Genomic DNA, 19,346 nt, shown 5'->3' with positions numbered 1-19,346 from the left:
CATGAGCTTTCAATTGAGAACTGATTTCGGTGGGCACTCCCGACTCCGACTACGATCTGCTTGCCGAATCGGAATACGAATCCGAGCCGGAGTGGCTATGTACCCATCTCCCCCAATATATCTCGCCAGCAGCAGCACCACCACCCGCCACTTCCCGTCGCTTCAATCCGCTGTGCCGCACGTACGTGTAGAGCACAAAATAGTTGCGTGCTTGCGTCGATCCATCGTTGCAAACACCTAGCTGCGCGTTCGCGATGGCTGCCCCGGCGCTCACCAACGGCGGCGTGGCGTTGGCGGAGGAGGAGGAGCCTCCCAACAGCTGGCCTCCGGCCGTGGAGAAGCGGTACGAGCGACTGGAGAAGGTGGGTAAGGGCATGTTCGGGGATGTTTATAGAGCCTGGGACCGCGTGGACGAGCGGGTCGTCGCAGTGAAGAGGCTCGCCGGGAGGACCGACGACCGGTTCGTGCAGACGGGCCTCCGCGACTTCGCGCGGGAGGCCATGTCCCTGGCGGCCTGCCGCGGCCACCCGTCAGTCGTGGAGCTCCTGGCCACGTTCGCGGACAGCAGCCGGAGCGACGGGGACTGCTTCGTCGTCACGGAGTACGCCGGTCGGATGAATCTTCGAGAGTACATGAAACTCCGGTGCGACGCCGGCATGCCGTTCCGCGAGGCCGAGGTGCGCGAGGCCATGCGGCAGCTCCTCCGTGGCGTGAAGAGGGCGCACAAGGTGGGCGTCCTGCACCGGGACATCCAGCCGGAGAACGTGCTCGTCGACGACGGCACGGAGGACGTGATTGGCCAGAAAAAAAAGAAGAAGCGGTCGAAGGGCATCGTGTACAAGATATGCGGCTTTGGCATGTCCGAGCCGGCGGCGCAGACGGAGAAGGACGACTACGCGATGTTAGCGTCGCCGAGCTCCTACCGCGCGCCGGAGCTCTTCCTCGGGTCGAGAGACTACGACGGACGGATCGACACGTGGGGGCTCGGCTGCATCATGGCCGAGCTCCTCGCCGGTACCGTCAATCCTCTCTTTGTCGGCGAACAAGTCTTTACATGCATGCTGAACCTGGTCGGCGCGAAGGGCATCGTGGAGTGGCCGGGGTTGGAGCGGCTGGCGACTCCCGATCGGGCGGCCAAGCTGCGGGAGGAGGGCTGCCGAGAGACCGGCCACCTGCGGGAGGTGTTCCCGGAGGAGTTCTTGTCGCAGGCGGGGTTCGAGGTTCTGCGCGGACTGCTGGAGAGCAACCCGGAGCGTAGGCTCACCGCAGCGGCCGCGCTCCGGAAGCCGTGGTTCAATCGCCTTCCCTTCGGTGGCTGCTTCATGCCGTGCGGAGAAGTGTCTCCCTAACAGAGTACCTATGCTAGTATATCATGCATTCATTGGCAGGCATAGCCAGACCAGTACTCGTGGAGTACTTGCTTCTTCTTTTTTCTTTTTTAGGATTTTGTCGTAGACTGTAAGTGATATTAACATTACTGTAGCCCTGCAAAAAAGAAAATATTAGTAACATTCTTGTAAAAGATTTGCTGCTTTCCAAGCGCTTGAATATTTCATCTTTGCCAAGATTTGTGATGAAGCCTCGTATGATTGACGGACCACAATCGATCTTTGCTTTGGTTAAAGACTTCAAGACTACAATTCAAATACCACAGTATGAGTCAGAAGATACGTTATTTTTGTTACTTTTGCGAAGTGCCCTAAAGATATGATAAATTCATTGCATAGTACTATTATGAACCAAAGGTAAATTTCTAGCTGAAAGTGTAAATACCCTAAAAGGTAAATACATCCAGGAAGGGTAAGCATCCTAAGATTAGACATTTCTTTTTTCTTTTCCTACTCCCGTTACAGAAAAAACATTATGAGTCAAAAAAACCAGAAAATTTGAATCTATCTTATTGTTCAACGATTAGACATCATTTTTAAAGAAAAATAGAAGCATAAGTTTTCTTAAACTTCAAATTTTCGTTGAGAGACGGCCCTTGATTTTTTTTAACCCTAAGTTGTAACCCATCACTAATAATAGGTTAACACTTAATTCGTCACTAGTGACTACCCTAGGATGATCTGTTACTGATGATTTAGTTATCAGTGATGGATCACTACTTGATCTGTCACTAATGATAAGTCTAAGATAACCTGTCACTGATGAGTTTATCATTAGTGACGGGTTACAACTTGACCTATTACTAATATTATCAGTGACGAATAACTTTATAACACGTCACTGATGACTTATCATAAGTGATGAGTAATGATCCGGTCCCGACTCGAGGCTACATAAATGATGGGTTCTAGCGATCCATCATATATGCAGTGTCTTTTTATATGTTTTGCATGCAGTGGTAACTCCAACAGTGTGTACTAGCTACTAACTTTAGTGCTTATGTGGTATCTTCACGTGCCTATAGATAACATAAAAGATCACTCATCAAACAATCTAATAAATAGGGTACGAGGATGAAGGCAAGATATTGCGTGGGTAAGTTGTTGTATGGCAGCCAGCTGCAAGAGGAGAGAGGGTCATTGTAGTTGGTGATGACCGCGAATGATTAAACGCTTCCGTTACAATATTATTTAGGTATGTTTTATTTGTGTTTCAGTTTGTCACGTTTAAGATTAGTCATATTATAGGTTTTTATAACTATTTGATTAACTGCTATAACTGTGATAAACCATATTTTGTTAGCTCCTGGTCAACACGTCATACAATCAGTTTTTTTAATTAATTTTACCACACATATGACTAAAAAATTATTAAGTATATTTTTTGTGTTAAACAACACTTAGCTAACATTCGACGTAGCAAAGTTAGCCACGAACCAAACAGACCTGTTGGAACAATTTCCGTATATAGTAACCGAAGGGGTTCATTCTAAGCAAAGAGAGAACAGTAGAGGTGGGAGGTATCAACCAACCCGGGCTCTTGACTCCTTAGATCCTTTATATAGGTGGGAGAGGAGAGGTAAACCTCCCTATCCAGTTCTTGGTGAGGTACAAATAACACAAGGAGACCCTTTGAGCCCTTACATGGGTTGCTTTGTGGGCCTGTGACTTTCCCCCAACAGTAGCCCCTCAGCTGTAAGCTCTAATGGGACAGCGGGGCGAACATCTACAACTAGGAAAAGGCCCAGACTGATTGTCACTATGTACGTCTTGCTAAACACACCATCCCAAAAATCGAGTGGGAAAAAAGGATATGGAGAAAAGAGCATATACATCGCGCATGTCTTTCTTTACATTATTGCTAGAGCCAGACACACTTATAACTATGCTTCATCTTGCCCGGCGAAGATTGAAGGCTTTGGTGCTCGGCGATGGTACTTCTTCTTCCATAACCAAAGTCGAAGGTACATCTTCGTCCGGCTCGACGAAGGGGGTTTTGGCGAAGGCTGTTGCCAAGGCTTTGGCAAGCGTGACTTCAATCATAGCTGACGAAGCAGAGGTCGAAGGCTGCTATCATGACTCGCCGAAGTCAATGATCTCGTGTCTCTGCTCATGTGCGCCGGCCAAACACTTAGGACCCATAACGGGATTTTAACTAAGGTACCCTCCGTAGCCCTTCTTGACCGGAGTTCGTGAGTGATTAAGGATACCACATGGGTGACGCAGTCGAAGTCGGCATGGGCGAAGTCATCACGACTAAAGCCCCTCTAGTCGATGCAGTCGGAGTCGACGGAGGTGAAGTCATGACGGTCGAAGCGAAGTCATCGCGGTTGAAGCCCCTCTGGTCGGTGTCGAAGTCGATGTGGCTGAAGTCATAACGATCGAAGCACCTCTGGTTGACGTAGTCGAAGACGATGAAGGTGAATTCGATTCTCTTGAGTCGATGTCGAAGTCCAAGGCTAAGGCGACAACGACCCTCCCCAATTCAATGCCGAAGCTGAAGGTGAGGAATGACTCCCTTTGAATCAATGCTGAAGGAAGGCGACAAAAACTCTGACTAGAGCTTTGCCGACGAAGGTGAAGCCAAAGGCAAGGACCACTCTCTTTGAGTCAATGCTGAAGCCGAAGGTGACGACAAATCCATCCTGAGTCGATGTCGAAGTCAAAGATGATGATGACTCCATCTAGAGTATCATCGACGTAGTCGAAGCCGAAGGCAATGATGACCCTGTCTAGGTCGACATCGACGTAGTTGAAGGCAACAACGATCCTCTTCGGGTTGATGCCAATGCCAAAGGTGACGACGACTCCATCCTGAGTTGATGTCAAAGGTGCCAGCATAGCCGAAGGAGTAGCCATTTTTGACAAAGGTGGTCAGCAATGAATTGTGTACAAAGGGACCTTCGTCTCCACGGAGCGCAAAGGGTCGTGTCTTTAAGACTTATGGTCTAAGGTCCGAGTGGAGCTTTGTCTTTACCTGAAGCTAACTGGTACCTCGGTTGCTCTTTGGCGGGCCCCTGTCCGCCTTTTAAGTCAATTGGTGCACTATCTTTACCTAAGGACCAGCGGCACTTCGATTTCATGTATGCTTCGGCACATGCCTAGGTAACACATATATGCTTTGGCTTTTCGAAGATTAAGTTTGTCTTCGGTGTGGGGGTTGGTACTCTTAGCCTCTGTCTTTTGTAACCCGGAGACATAGTTTGTCTTCGGTGCGGGGGTAGGCATTCTTAGCCCCTGTCTTTTGTAATCCAAAGACATGGCTAATTTTCGATGCGGGGGCAAGCACTCTCAGCCCCTGTCGTTTGTAACCCGAAGACATGACTTGTCTTCGGTGCGGGGGCATGCACTCTCAGCCCCTTATTTTATGCATACATTAAATAGATGCAGAAAAAGTACAATCAAAGAGTAAATGCTTTAGCATAAGGTTAAATGTGGTAGCGAAGGATAAAACCTTGAGTATATGAGGGATAAGCCCCATTCTGCGAGGATTAAAAATTCCTGCATATAAGATATTTTTCTTGTGAAGACTAAAACCTTTGCATGGGGAATGAATATTCCCCTCAACGAAGGATAAGAATTTGCATATGAAAAAACAAATGATTCGATGCATTTATGTAACAAATACATAGAAAGTAATGCTTCAGCACTCATGTGAAGAATACGTGCTTCGATGCAAATGCAACGAGAGCGCGCAAAAAATAAACGCTTCAACATGCAAGCGAAGGGTAAAAAGTTTGGTGCATATGTAAATACTCTGATTAAATTATGTAAATACTCTAATGATACTGGTTAATGACATGCATATAATTATACTAAGAGAATAATCTAATTACATATAATCTAAGTAATTACTATAACTGATCTCGCGTTGCTGAGCCTCCTCTCCTTACGCTACTGGTCCTCCTCGCCCCGCGCTGCTGCTCCTCGCCCCGCGCTGCTGCTCCTCGCCCCGCGCTGCACTACTGCTCTTCATCTGAGCTCCGCTGCTCGTTGCCTTGCGCTACCTTTGCTGCTCCTCCTCACCATGCACCTTATAGCGGGCAGTAAGCGACGCACTCAGCACAAAAAGCAACAGGTAACTCACTCAGCACAAAATGCGACGCACTCAGCACCAACACAACCAGCTGCGCCGAAAGCACTGACAGCATAAAACTCGATGAGACCTCGACGAGACATGACGCGACAACGAGGCGACGACAGCAAGGCCCGGTCATATTCGGCACACGTTGTGCTGAATATGCACTGTAGCCCATATTCGGCACACCGTGTGCTGAATACGGTTGATATTTGGCACATGGTGTGCCGAATATGGGCTACAATGCCATATTCGGCACACCGTGTGCCAAATATGGCCGGGCTTGCGTATTTCTGGGGTACGGTGTACCAAAAATTGTTTTTCAGTAATTGAGATGCCGAATACAGATGCTAAAATTATACATACGCCGAGATGTTGTCTATTTCAGCAAATACGCTCATATATGTTGTCTATTTTTGGATTTTTGCCTCTTATATACATACTCAAATGCAAAGTTATATCTAGTGTTTCAGAACATGTTACATCAAACAAAAAGTTACATCTTATACTTCAAAAAAGTTACATCAAGCAACCACAAAGTTATATCCTACTAACCACATGTTGCATCTCAGTGTTTCAGCAAGTTTCATCCACGACTACAAAATTGCATCTTCTCACAAATTTTACCAAACCACATGTTACATCCTATTATCCGCAAGTTACATCCACAGACTATAAAATTACTTCTTCCTATTAGATGCAATTTTCTTTTGGAAAAACTTGTAAGATGTAACTATGCGCATAATAGATGAAAAGTTTTCTGAAAACTCCTTGATTTTTTTCATGTGCACTCAGTGTGTGAGAAAGTGAGAGATGATCTTTTCTTTCTTTGAAGGAAAAAGTCCACTTTTGGCACCTAAACTATCGTGTTTGTCCGATTTTGATCCCCAACTGTAAAACCGGGCAACTCTGACCCCAAACTACCTATCACGGCGCATTGTATACCCTAAGCTCATCCGAAGCAGTTTAAGGTCGATGTGGAAGAAATTTTGTAATCCACGTTGGCACATGTGGCCACATCGGCTCGTTGCGGCCTATAAACCCTGTTGTCCTCTCTCTCGCTCGTCACTTTCCCCTTTCCCTTTACCAAATTGGAACCCTAGCTCTGCAATCCGTAGCCCGAGATGGTGAGCTTGAGCACATCCAGCATGAGGTCAAAGAGCTCTTAGTCTGGCGGCGAGCATGGAGAGTACTCATCTCTGATTCTGTACCGCGAGCAGCCATTGCAGTACACGCCTGCCGTGATGTGCCAATGCGGCATGAAGGTAGCCTGATTCATCTCATGGAGCGATTTGAACCTAACGCAGAGGTATCTGAAGTGTCCTAACTCAAGGTTAAGTCATCAATTTGACTTGGGTTTGTAGTTGCGGTATTGCAATGCTTGGTGTTCTTTTGATTTGTTCGTCTTTGCTTTCGTGCACAATGTAGATGTTGCGATTTCTAGTTTTGGTGTGACGATGTGATCAATGGCTTCATGAAGTAGGTGGTGATTGATTTGCGTGATGCAGTGAGGGGATGAAGGATCGAGATACTAGCCTAGAGGGGGTGAATATGCGCCTTTTCAAATATTAAAATAGAATAGCACAGCGGAAAACAGATATCGGATTTTCTGATATAAATATCGGATGTTCCGACTTACACCAGAACTTCCAATGTATACGATCAGAACTTCCGATCTACCTGAAAATGAACTTAGATAGATCTACGCACAAGGATGAGTTAAACTGCAAAATGCAAGATGTAGCAGGGTATAAAGCTATTCAATTTAAGATAGAACTAGCAAGCACAAAGTATAACTCAAGATAATATGCTAATTGCTTGAAATCACATAAGAGGTGAGAAATAACCAACGAGGGGAGACACAACAAATTTGTTCCCCAAGTTTGGATCATTGAGGGGATCCTACGTCTCCGTTGAAGGGCTTGGTCGCACTTGAGCTAGGTCTCTTTCAACCCTTTTACTTGCGAGGTTGAACAAAGCACTCCTCAGTTCCACTTGGTATTCATTCCCTTTTAGAGGCGGAATCCATCCTTCACAAACTTCTCACGATGCACCATAATTGATTGGGACTCGTGAGTGACTCCTAGCCATCTAGGAGACTTCAATCTACAAGAGTAACAAATGCACATGAACCAAATCTTGGAGATGAAACCTAGTGCTCAAAGATGAGCTCAAAGTCACTTTCACTAGATCTCTCACTTAAATCCTTTCTTAAGGTGAATCACAAGGCAAGGGAGAGGAGAGGTGCTCTTTGGGGCTCTAGAAAGGTATTTCTTTGTCAAAGAACTAGCAGCCTGAAGAGGTCAGGGAGAGGGAGTATTTATAGGGTACCCCCCAAAAACTAGCCGTTATGCACTTTTCCAGCCCACATCAGAACTTCCGATATCCAGATTGGAACTTCCGATTAGTGCAAAGTAACAACATTGACTTGCTTTGACTCAAACTAAAACTGGAGAAATACACACATCGAAACTTCCAATTTAAATGAAAACTTCCCAAGCACTTGAAAATTTAACACCCCGGACATTCCGATCAATATCGGAGCTTCCGACCAAAACATCGGAACTTCCAATTCAAATGAGAACATCCTGAGCGCTTGAAAATTTTAAGACCCCGGACATTCCAATCAACATCGAAACTTTTGATACCTAGATTAGAACTTCTGGTTCAAATGAGAACTTCCCGAGTGCTTGAAAATTTAACACCCCGGACATTCCGATCAACATCGAAACTTCTGATACCCAGATCGGAACTTTTGATCACTCAGAAACTTTTTCATCCCAAGTGTCCGTGTTGTGAAATGTGTCTCTCATTCTAAAGATAAACTTTGAGCACTAAGATCATAAAAAATCCTTCAACGTTGCATCCCTCTTAATAGTACGTCATTCCTATACTCTAATAAAAATATAATGCTATAACCATAGGAGTAACCAAGCGTCGTCTTCTTTTTTCATTTTTGGGGATCTCCAACGTCATTTAGCTTTCATCATTGGGACTTTTACCTATTAAAATACTTATAAAACATATTATCCCATAATCATTTGTCGTCAATCATTAAAACCCACATAAAGGGCCTAGATGCACTTTCAATCTCCACCTTTTTGGTGATTGATGATAATCTGATTAAAGCTTACAAGAGATTTTAAATAAATTATTTTCGAATGCTAAGATATGTAGTGAGCTCCCCCTAATGGTGTGCATTGTATGAAATTTGTTTTTTTAATAATAAATGCACATCTTTAAAGAAATTTTGTGAGAAATCCTCTTATATCTTTGAATTTGTGGGGTGCAAGTGTGAACATGTGCAATATTATAGCATAAAGGAATATGAATATATAAAGCATGTCATCTAACATATATCAAAAGAAGTTGCATATGACCTGAAAGCTCACGCAATATGAAGCATAATTAAACATACAACATATGACATAGCATCCATAATACATAAGAGTAGCATATTACATCACACTAGCACAGTAGAGTTCCTACAATAGCAAGGTTAAACACATAAAAAAAGTCCGACTGACAATGATGGAAAGGAAATGAAGACATCCTAAGATACGATATTAAGTTTTTCTCTCCCCCTTTGGCATCAAGACACCAAAAAGGAAGAAAGAAGCTAAGATAGTGGGCTACTCGTCACTCCTCGTCGCTGTCCTCATCTTCATCGGACTCAGAAACATGAGCAGGAGCAACATCATCACTGAAAGGATCTTCTATCACATCCTCAACCTTAGAGCAGTCGGGAGAGCAAGTGGCTGAATATCAAGATGCCTGTGGATCTCCTTGATTCTCCTAGTGAGCTTCTTCCTAGCAGCCCTCTCTTTCTGAACCTTCACAGAAGTACTCTTGCACAAGCAAAATATGGACTTTAAGATCCGAAGGGTGGAGGAGGAAGAAGCCGACTCAGGTGGTGGTGACTCCTCTACCCTAGAGGAATGAACATGCTTAATCAACCTTATTTTCCGCGTTGTGTGCTTCAATTCCTTGTGAAAAGAGAGGTTGGTGACCTTTTCAATCATGATCATGATGTAGGGTGCATATCCACAACCTCTTTTAGGATCAAGAGAGGTAAAGCGAATCTCCTCCCAAATGAAGTTAAACACATCAAAATTTGTATTCTCCTTTATTTTTGCAAGCAAGTTCCTCAAATAAGATAGAATACTATTGGCATCTCCATCCTTAGGTGCAATGGTCTTCTTGAACATCCTATTGTGATAAGCATGAAAAAGAAGAAAACCTTTTATTTTGCCAAGTTTGTATTCTTAATCCATATTATACATGAACTTTATATCTTCTATTTCCATGACATTTTCATTATGGATTTTCTCTGTGTTGCGACGATCATCCACAGTGAAACCCAAAATTCTAGCAAACGTTGAATATTTGATTTTGTACCAATTACCATTGGTCATCCGATGGATTGTCCTTGAAGCATCCTTTTCAACATACATGGTAGCATAAAACTGGGCAATTACTTCTTCACATCAAGGATATTCAAAGGCCATGATATTTTTCAGATTATGAAAGTCACAAGCTGCAATCACCTCATTAAAGATGTCATCATCTTGTTTCTCCAGAATATCTCCAATCGATCCACTGCATATGAGAGGTGGGATACTTCATGGGAAGAATAAGAGACTCATAGAAGTCTTACTGAAAGAAGTTCCAGAAGCGATTGTCCGTGGAGAACCTATCATACTTAAAAGGATCTAATTCTCTTGGCTTCTTGACTACAGCAGATCTGCTCTTGTAGCTGTTGCAATGCCTTGGATAATCATTGGATATGTCAGGCACGCGCATCTTCAGAGGTCCAATTTCTCCTTCTGCCTCCATTGGAACATCTTCCTCAATTTTTGCCTAAGCACCAGGGGTACCACCTCTTCTAGGTGGTAGAGAATCACCTCTACCAACATAAGCAGTTTGAGGTCTTGGCTTAGTCTCAGCAACGAGCATAGAAGGATCTGGATTCCTGCCACTGACAGCTGCTTGCTTTGTCTTGAGCCTTCCTTGTCTTCAGCTTTTCGTCACAAATGAATCAATTCTAGCTTTGGTCCTCCTCTCATAGACATTACTTCCTTCCATCACACTGATCCTAAGATAAAGGTGATATGTGTAAAGACTTGGAATCAAGTTGGAAGAAGATTGGACAAAAAACCTAGACTTAAGTGCTGAAAACAGTGAAGATCAGAAGTTTCGACTGGTCTGACTGGAAGTTCTGATCTTGATCGAAAGTTCCGATGTCCCTGACCGGAGGTTCCAATTTTCACAGCCCATCACCAAAATCAAGATTTCTAAGATTTTTGCTAATAACTATGAAACATGATGATAGATCTGATAACTAGGGTCACATGCTAGAGTTCCATCAAAGCGATTCATAAGAAACCTAAGATTTTGAAAGAAACCTAGATAAAGATGAAGTTACCTTGGAGGTGTTCAAACACCGAAGATGAACTTCGATTGGGAGAGGAATCAGAGTCTCCGGCCAAGGGGGAATCCAAATCGAAGAAAGCACCGAAGGTTCCGATGGCTTGGAGGTCCGGTCGCCGATGGAGACTCGAGACATAGTGAGAGGCCAACAGTCAAAGGGATAGAATAAGGTGGAAAACGTTTCACCGAGGGTAAAGAAGCTATCAACATCCACACATCGGAAGTTCCGGTCAGAGGATCGAAAGTTCCGATATGCAGAAAATTCTAGAAAAGCTGAAGATTGGAAGTTTTGATATATAAACCAAAATTTCTGATATGCCGATTTTTTGTGGAAAGAATCTGGGAATTTCAACAGATCGGATGTGTAAAATTCCAATAGATCAGAGGCTTTGAGGAATTAAAACTTGAGATTTGGATGGACTTTTGAAGAGGTTGATCAGTCAAACATTTTGGATGTTTTTCCACTTGTGATCAGCGAACAAACAATCAATCAAAGCTATGATCACAAGTGAATCAACATGATTCGAAGGTCAAAATGGATTAATTGGTATGAAAATGAACCAATAAATCTAACAAGTGGTCAAAGACGCAAATGGAACCAATAATGGTGAATTGATCAAGAGATTGGACTATTCACATCATGTGGTTTGTGTATGCTCATTGACACAACAACACATTGCCTAAGCAAATATGCAAACATTGTATGCGAGGAGTCAAGCCATGTTTCGAGAATCTAGGATATTTAGCTCATTTTTTTAACTCGCAAAACCTATGCTCATCTAGGGGCTTGGTGAAGATATCCGCTAATTATTTTTTCATCCTTACGTGTTGTATGTCTATGTCTACCTTGGTGGAGTGATCATGAAGGAAGTGGTATCAGATATCTATGTGCTTGGTTTGAGAGTGTTGGACTGGGTTGTTGGCTATATTGATTGCGCTTTGATTGTCACACAAGAGAGGCACTTTGTCAATATGAATTCTATAATCTTTCAAAGTTTGCCTCATCCAAAGCAATTGAGCACAACAACTACCCGCAAAAACATATTTCGCTTTGGCGGTGGATAGGGCTACGGAGTTTTGTTTCTTGGAGGACCATGACACTAGAGACCTACCCAAGAATTGACATGTACCCAAGGTGCTCTTCCTATCCATTTTACAACCTGTATAATCCACATCAGAATATCCAATGAGATTAAAACTCGAACCTTTGGGATACCAAATCCCTAGGTTAGGTGTATGAACTAGATATCTTAGAATTCTCTTAACGACCACTAAGTGACACTCCTTCGGAGCAGCTTGAAATCTTGTACACATGCACACACTAAGCATAATATCGGGCCTAGATGCATAAAGATAAAGCAATGAGCCTATCATGGAATGGTATACCTTTTGATCCATGGGTTTACCATCATTGTTGAGGTCGAGATAGCCATTTGCTTGCATGGGAGTACGAATGGGCTTGGCGTTCTCCATGTCAAATATCTTGAGAATATCCTTGATGTACTTAGTTTGACATATGAATGTTCCATCCTTGAGTTGCTTGATTTGAAATTCTAGAAAGAACTTCAACTCTCCCATCATCGACATCTCGAACCTCCAGGTCATCATTTTACTAAATTCATCACTAAAAGACTTGTTAGTAGAACCAAATATAATGTCATCGATAGATATTTGGTGCACAAAGAAATCATTATCAAGTTTTTTAGTAAAGAGACTAGTATCAACTTTCCCAATTTCAAAGCCATTCTTGACTAGAAAATTCTTAAGGCACTCATACCTTGCTCTAGGAGCTTGTTTATTAAGCCCATAGAGTGCCTTACAGAGTTTCTAGACATGAGATGGTAATTTGGGATCTTCGAAATCCGGGGGTTGTTCAACATATACCAATTTTGTTATGGGTCCTTTGAGGAATGCGCTCTTCAAGTCCATTTGATAAAGCTTGAAATTATGGTGAGTAGCAAAAACGAGTAATATACGAATATACTCTAATCTATCAGGGGCATAAGTCTCACCAAAACCCAAACCTTCTATTGTGTGAAGCCTTGTGCAAATAGCCTTGCCTTGTTCCTTGTCACAATCCCATTTTCATCTTGCTTGTTACAGAATAGCCATTTGGTGCCGATCACGTTTTGGTTGGGCCTTTCCGCCAATGACCATACTTTGTTTTGCGTGAAGTTGTTTAACTCTTCTTGCATTGCCATCACCCAATTCAGATCCTCGAGTGCTTCTTCTACCTTTAAAGGTTCCAAAGAAGATACAAAAGAGTAATATTCACAAAAATTAGCAACTCGAGATCTAGTAGAGACTCCCCTATTTATGTCACCAAGGATGTTGTCGGCGGGGTGATCTCTTTGCACACTGTGATGAATTCTTGGGTGTGGTACTTATGAGGAACCGTCCAAATAGTATTCTAATTAATCAATAAGTTGATCATTTGCTTAATCACGACTACAAATATTAATCAAAATACCATCCCGGTAGTCCCGGCACGTGTTTTGTGCTCAAGATTGGAACACATGCCTTTCCAACATATAACATCACAACAAAGCTTAATAAAGGGTGAGTAATTAAATTATATTACAAGTTCTAAAGCTATTAACTATTTAAAACAATTTACATCAAAAGAAAGCTAGGAGGACTAAAGAAAAGGTCACCTCCTAACTAAAACTAGAAACTACGCAGCGGAAGATTAACATCTACGAACCAATCAAAGCTTGGTGAAGCCATATGCCTTTAGGCTCCACCTAAAAGCACGCTACACGAGTAGTTTGCACTGCTCATTCCCGCCACCTGCATCAGTGGGCGTGAAGTAGCCAAACACGAGCTCCTCCTTACCAGTAGAACCTGAAAGAGCAGCGTGAGTACGAAGGTACTCGCAATACTTAATCCATAATAGGTACATATAATAACCCGACTCCAAGGATTATACATTTAAGTCATTAGAAAGGAGTAGGCCACAAGGCTAAGTAAGATCACATGCGTAAGTAACCTAGACACCTATGTTTGAGCATCTATACTTAACCAAAAATACCTTTCTACCCTGTAACTAACAACTTGAACATAAATGTAACTGCAGCCAACTCATAAATCAATAATCATAAACAACCATTCCCAACATACCATACCATATCATACATCCCCAAATTCGGAAACTATGACCGATGCGGATGGATAAAAGCATGCTCATGACCGAGAGCATGCTAATTCAAATTATTTTTACACCCTGCAGGGGTACTCCTGTACCTACACCACTCAAGGACCATTCGGCTCACGTGTCCACATAGGCCCACGTAAGGGGGTACTTGTGTCAACCTTTCCCAATAAGCCATAACCATTTGATCATGCGCCGATAGGTGCGGGGTCATCCATAACTACTCCAGGAGCAAACTGGATACCCCTACAAGCCTATTATGCCCACGACATCATCAACAAGCACGCCAAAAGGCCACAACTACAAAGGTATTAGGCTTATCGTTCTCATATGCGACATGTAGTAAATACGGAAAGTGCTAAAGCCAACGGCACTGATGGACGATGCTTAAGGATGTGTTTGGATGCCTGCACGCGCGCCGGCCTGGCTCCGCTCGTGCAAGCACTGACCGTTCGTTCCGTGTTTGGTTGCCGGTACTGCCACTCGAGACTGCATTCGCCCATGCACGCGCATCCGCCCATCCTGGCTCCACACGTACGCTGGAATCGGCCGTTTCCGCGGGGTTGGCTGGCGAGATGCAAAAGTACTGTACACACAATTTTTTTTATTTAACTTTTGATTTTATTTAGAGGTACAAGAGAGGTCTAAAAAATCTAAACGTTTTTGTGAGCAAACTAGAGCTCATTAGCAACCCATTTTAATTAGTTTGAACCAAAAAGCCTAAGTTAATATTTAATTAAAATTCTCTCAAAATCATAAAAAAAATTACTATTATTCTTATCCTGCGGCGTACTAATTTATAAAAATATTTTAAATCCTAGGTTATTTAGTAAAAAAGTGAGTTTTTTTTATAATGCAATATATACTCATGCAGGCAACCTAACACAATTTCTTCTCAGCCAGGCTGAGCATATACATCCAACCAAACAGACCCTATTGCATTTTCCCAGCCTGTCTCAACTCAGCCTGACTCAACTCAGCCTGTCTCAACTCATACGGATTGAGCCATGCAGACAACCAAACACACCCTAAATGATGCAAGCAGTCTATGGCATCCGGGCTCCTCTCCCGAACTACACCGAGGAACTCCTCCGATGAAGAAAATACCCCTAGCACCGCCCACATCTTGTCTCATCCTCACATCTCATACAAACCGCATCATTGTCATTATGTTTGTAAACAGTAAGTAAGCCCAAAGCTCATGAACAACGATTGAACCATTGCTCATCTTCTACCGAGGACATAAACATTGCTAAGCATATCGAACAACTTGTAAATTAGACATCAACAATGTTATCAAGGCTACAAGGATATGGATAATGAAACACTCAAGGTAGAGGTAATGCAATCAACATAGTTCTACCCATATAAGCCCGATATCAACTCGCTAAACATATAAACATAATTAAGCAATGACTATTCAATTTAGACTCCATTCAATTCAAACTAAAGGGTGAAATATGCTTAGATGCTTGCCTTGCTGCTCCGAGGTTTGACTGATACTTCCTACGCAGCACTTACAGAACTCCGGTAGATTGGTATTGCCTTCACTCATTTGGACCGTCGGCGTAACGCTCTCTAAACGAATCAGGAATGCATTGCATAAACAAATGAATGATGTGTCAAAAATTAGCTCTCGATAATATGTCCGTAAATTGTCTGGGTACCTTTGAGTGTAGGGATTAATCATGAGACAAGACACACGATGTATACAGTTTCGGACCTTCGATTGGAGTAATACCCTACGTCCTGTGGGGATGTTGCTGTTGTGTATTAATGATCTCGAGTAGTGTGGCTAAGACTATTACAAGGAGTAGATTGGATCTAATCTAACCTAGGTCTAAAGTTGCCAAGTAGCTCCTTTGTTGGGGTCTTGATGCTTGCCTCTCTCCTTCCTCTCCTCCCCTAGCCTTTTCGCCTTATATAGGGGTGAGGTACCGACTCCTATCCAACCGTAGTCAATATTGAGTTATCTTCCTTGACGTCCAAGTAGATAGATCTGTTTTGAATACTGATCGTTCCGAGTTGGGTAACCAATCTAGACCTTCCTAGTATGTACTTTCTTGATTTCAAGTGTATCAGGTACCGCTAATTCTGTTCCATGATATCTAGAACTACCTAATATGTGTTGTACATACTTTGTCTGTGTATGATATACTCTTTATACGCATATACCCCATAGTTAGATATCCGATAGTAGCCCCCTAACTCTACCTAGGAGGATAGGTTTCCATAAGTGCCCACTCGAGTGTCATCAAGTTTAAGCTTGGTCGAGTAGAGTGGATCAGGCTTATAGTTGAAAGAATTGAGTTTGGACAGATCATTCCTCGAGTATCGAGTAGAAGCTCAGTCGGGTCAAGCGCCTTGTAGCTAACCGCACTCGAGACTTGAAGAAAAAGATTAAACAACTCAACTAATCGACACTTGACTCCGAGAAGAGTTAAAAAAACCTTTCAAAATTTGAAACGACAGGTATAGGTGCATTTAATGTGGGCAGAAGGGCATGCAAAGATTCGCACATCATCATCATTCCTCTTTTCGCGCCATTCGAAGCGTTGTAAAGGTGGGAGTGGTTGAAGAGACGGTAAATTTTTTATTATTTACCCGTATGACCTGGACTTGTAGTGGCCATTCCTCGTCATTGCCACCAGTCTTCCTGCATAAGCCCCTCAGCTTTCACTGCCCCAGCACGCACCACCGCTGAAAGAAATTTAGATCCATGGATCCCATTTCTTCTTCGAAAATCCCAACTTCCTCTTCACCGGAGAAGCCGTTAGATGCAGCAGCCGCCGTGTCACGGCCCAGAGTTTCTAAACACGTAATTAAGTGCTAATGAGCATCATTAGCATCATTTGTTTTTGTTTTGAGCAGTATAGACATGCAATGTGGATTAAACCGAATTTGGTTAAACCAGGTTTAACTGATGCGTTGTAAAGCATCTCCCAAAACTTCTATGGAACATAGGGCTGGTGACAATTTTAGAAATTAGTAGATGCCAGGAGAAGAATATAAATGAATTTTCCCAAATTTTTGGGAAATATTTAGAAGGCATAAAAATTATCACAAGTTGGAAAAGATAGCATCTGGGTCAAACAAGTTCAAATGGGTTCCTTATGAATTTTAGTTTCAAACAAAATTTGTTTTACCAATTTTGGACCTTAGGAAGGCATTCAAATGGATGGCTAAAGTAGTGGGGATATTTTGCCGGCCGGTTACTGTTCCTCGGGCCCGCTTGTCATCCCCTTCTCCGGCTTCTTTGCTCTCTCTGCCGTCCCCTCTCACAGAGCAAGCGGCGCCGCCATGCTTGACTTTGGTGGCCACCTCCACGTTGCCGGCCAAAAGATCAGCACCGAGGCCTTATCCCCCCCTTTGCCCTCTCTCTTTCTCCTCTCTCTGCTCCTCCTCTCGCACGGCACCAACGAGCACAGAGAGCAGTGCAGCGCTGAGCAAAGCAGAGCCACGGTCACCGACCAAAAATGCGTGCCACCGGCGTGTTCTGCCAAGCCCGAGCAGGGTGGAGCACCGAGGGAGGACGCCAAGGCCCTCCTCTGCCGTTTCCCCTACGGATTGGAGCCGTCAGCGCTTTCTTCCCCAACGGCGGCAACCGAGCTCTGCCGTCCTCCGTCGACCCGCGGCGTCCTCGCTTCTCCGGCCCAATCCACTGCACGGTGAGCTTCCCCGTGCTCCTGTACACCTTATGCGCGCGCCGTTTTCCCTCCATCCCTTCGCTGGCGCGTGCGTCCGCGACGACCGGCCGTCGCCGCGCCACAGCTCTCGCCACCGGCCGTGCCACCGTCGAGCTCCTCGGTGTTGGGCTGCGCCATTTGGTCCACGCACCCTCGTAGAAGCTATAGCCACCCTCATCCGAGTCTATTGCGCCACGGTTTCGCCGCCGGCAACGCCAACTGTGCCGACGCCGTGCTAGTCTCGCCCCTCGCCGCCGCTCGCTGTGCTCCGGCCGTCGCCGGCATCGACGTGTGCCCCCACCTTAACCGTGTGCTCGTGCTAGTGCTATTGCCGCCCTCGGCCGGGCCGTTCAGGCCGCCGCTCGCCGCCGGCAACCACCACAAGGGCTGCCGGCCATCCGCCTGTTGCGCGCGCGCCATGGCCGTGGGCCGATTTTTGACTTCGGTCAAGGGAGCCGGGCCCGCGGTCAGTTGCTTGAGCTAGATCAGCACCGGCAGAAAAAGGGTTGGGGCTATTTAATATCTGGTTTAAGTGGAAAATGCAGATAGATTTAAATATGTATTGATAAATCGGCTGATAGCTTGTATAATTCGTAGAAAAATGTATATAGCTCCAAAAATATTGAAACCAATTTTGTTGGCTTTGTATTACCATGCTCTACATGTTAAAAATACCAGCAGCCATGAAATGTGTTCTGGTAATTATTGAATTAATGAAATGTGTTTAAGCTTTGTTAATTCATAGTTAAATATGGGTAATTCCAAAAGTGATGATTCCAATTCTATAAATCTTGTTGATTTATTCCCTGTTTTGTAAAAATATGCATTTTCATGTTTAGCATAGTTAGCATCCTAAATTGGTTTAAGCCTTGGTTATGCTTGGATTAATCCAAAGATGATTGAATGGTTAACCCTAATCTCAATTAGGAAATCTTTAGTGCGTTAAACTCGTGCCATGACGCTTTGCATTGTTATCGCATGCTATGAAGCATCATTCTTTTCATAACATTCATTACATTGCACGCGTTATTCTTATAGAGAACATAGATTCGACGACAGAGGCGAGCGAGGCTATTCCGGAGGTTCTAACGGTGGTGATCGTGGTTCGGGTAGCTGTGAGCAGCAGCAAGGACAGCAAGGCAAGCATCGTTCATATTGCACCGTGTCCACTTGAAAATCTAATATGTTATCTACGCTTATGTATACATTGCATGTGTCGGGTACCGAGTTGGGTAGAACCTAGGCCGATGCATTCTCCCATTTCGGTCATGTGTAATGTGTTATTCCTTGGAGCCTAGTGGTGTCGTCGAGGTCTAATTATAGTTCGCTATGCTTAATGGTACTTAGGCTTTCCGGTAGAAGTCGACGACGGTGTCCACCGTTGTCGCGAGCCTAGGGCTTATTACTTGTTCACACTTGTGGTTGTGTTGATGATGAGTCAGTTTGGTGAGTGGTGAGTTGAGACGAGGTGTGGGCGGTGTTAGGGGTGTCATCTGCTCACGAGGAGTCCTCAGGCAGTTCGGGGACGGAACCCGGACACCATAGACCGCTTGCACCGGTTAAGCACCAACAGTCGGTGTAGTCGGCTTTAGCACTTACCTTACTCAGCACAT

At 44.0% G+C, this 19,346-nt stretch overlaps 1 protein-coding gene across 1 annotated transcript; it reads left to right on the top strand.

Moving 5' to 3' along the window:
- Window positions 1-254: 254 nt before the first annotated feature.
- On the top strand, window positions 255-1,349 carry LOC133900178 (putative cyclin-dependent kinase F-2). Its single transcript, XM_062341307.1, has one exon. The coding sequence runs from the start codon at window positions 255-257 to the stop codon at window positions 1,347-1,349; it is 1,095 nt and encodes a 364-aa protein (XP_062197291.1).
- The last annotated feature ends 17,997 nt before the right edge of the window (window positions 1,350-19,346 follow it).

The sequence above is a fragment of the Phragmites australis genome, chromosome 19 (assembly GCF_958298935.1).
Source record: "Phragmites australis chromosome 19, lpPhrAust1.1, whole genome shotgun sequence".
In the NCBI taxonomy this organism is placed as follows: Eukaryota; Viridiplantae; Streptophyta; class Magnoliopsida; order Poales; family Poaceae; genus Phragmites; species Phragmites australis.
Note: the sequence above shows the minus strand (reverse complement) of the source record. Positions and strands in the feature narration are given on the sequence as shown.

Excerpts from the sequence above, each read along its gene's own strand:
- LOC133900178 (XM_062341307.1), top strand. The coding sequence starts at position 255 with ATGGCTGCCCCGGCGCTCACCAACGGCGGCGTGGCGTTGGCGGAGGAG.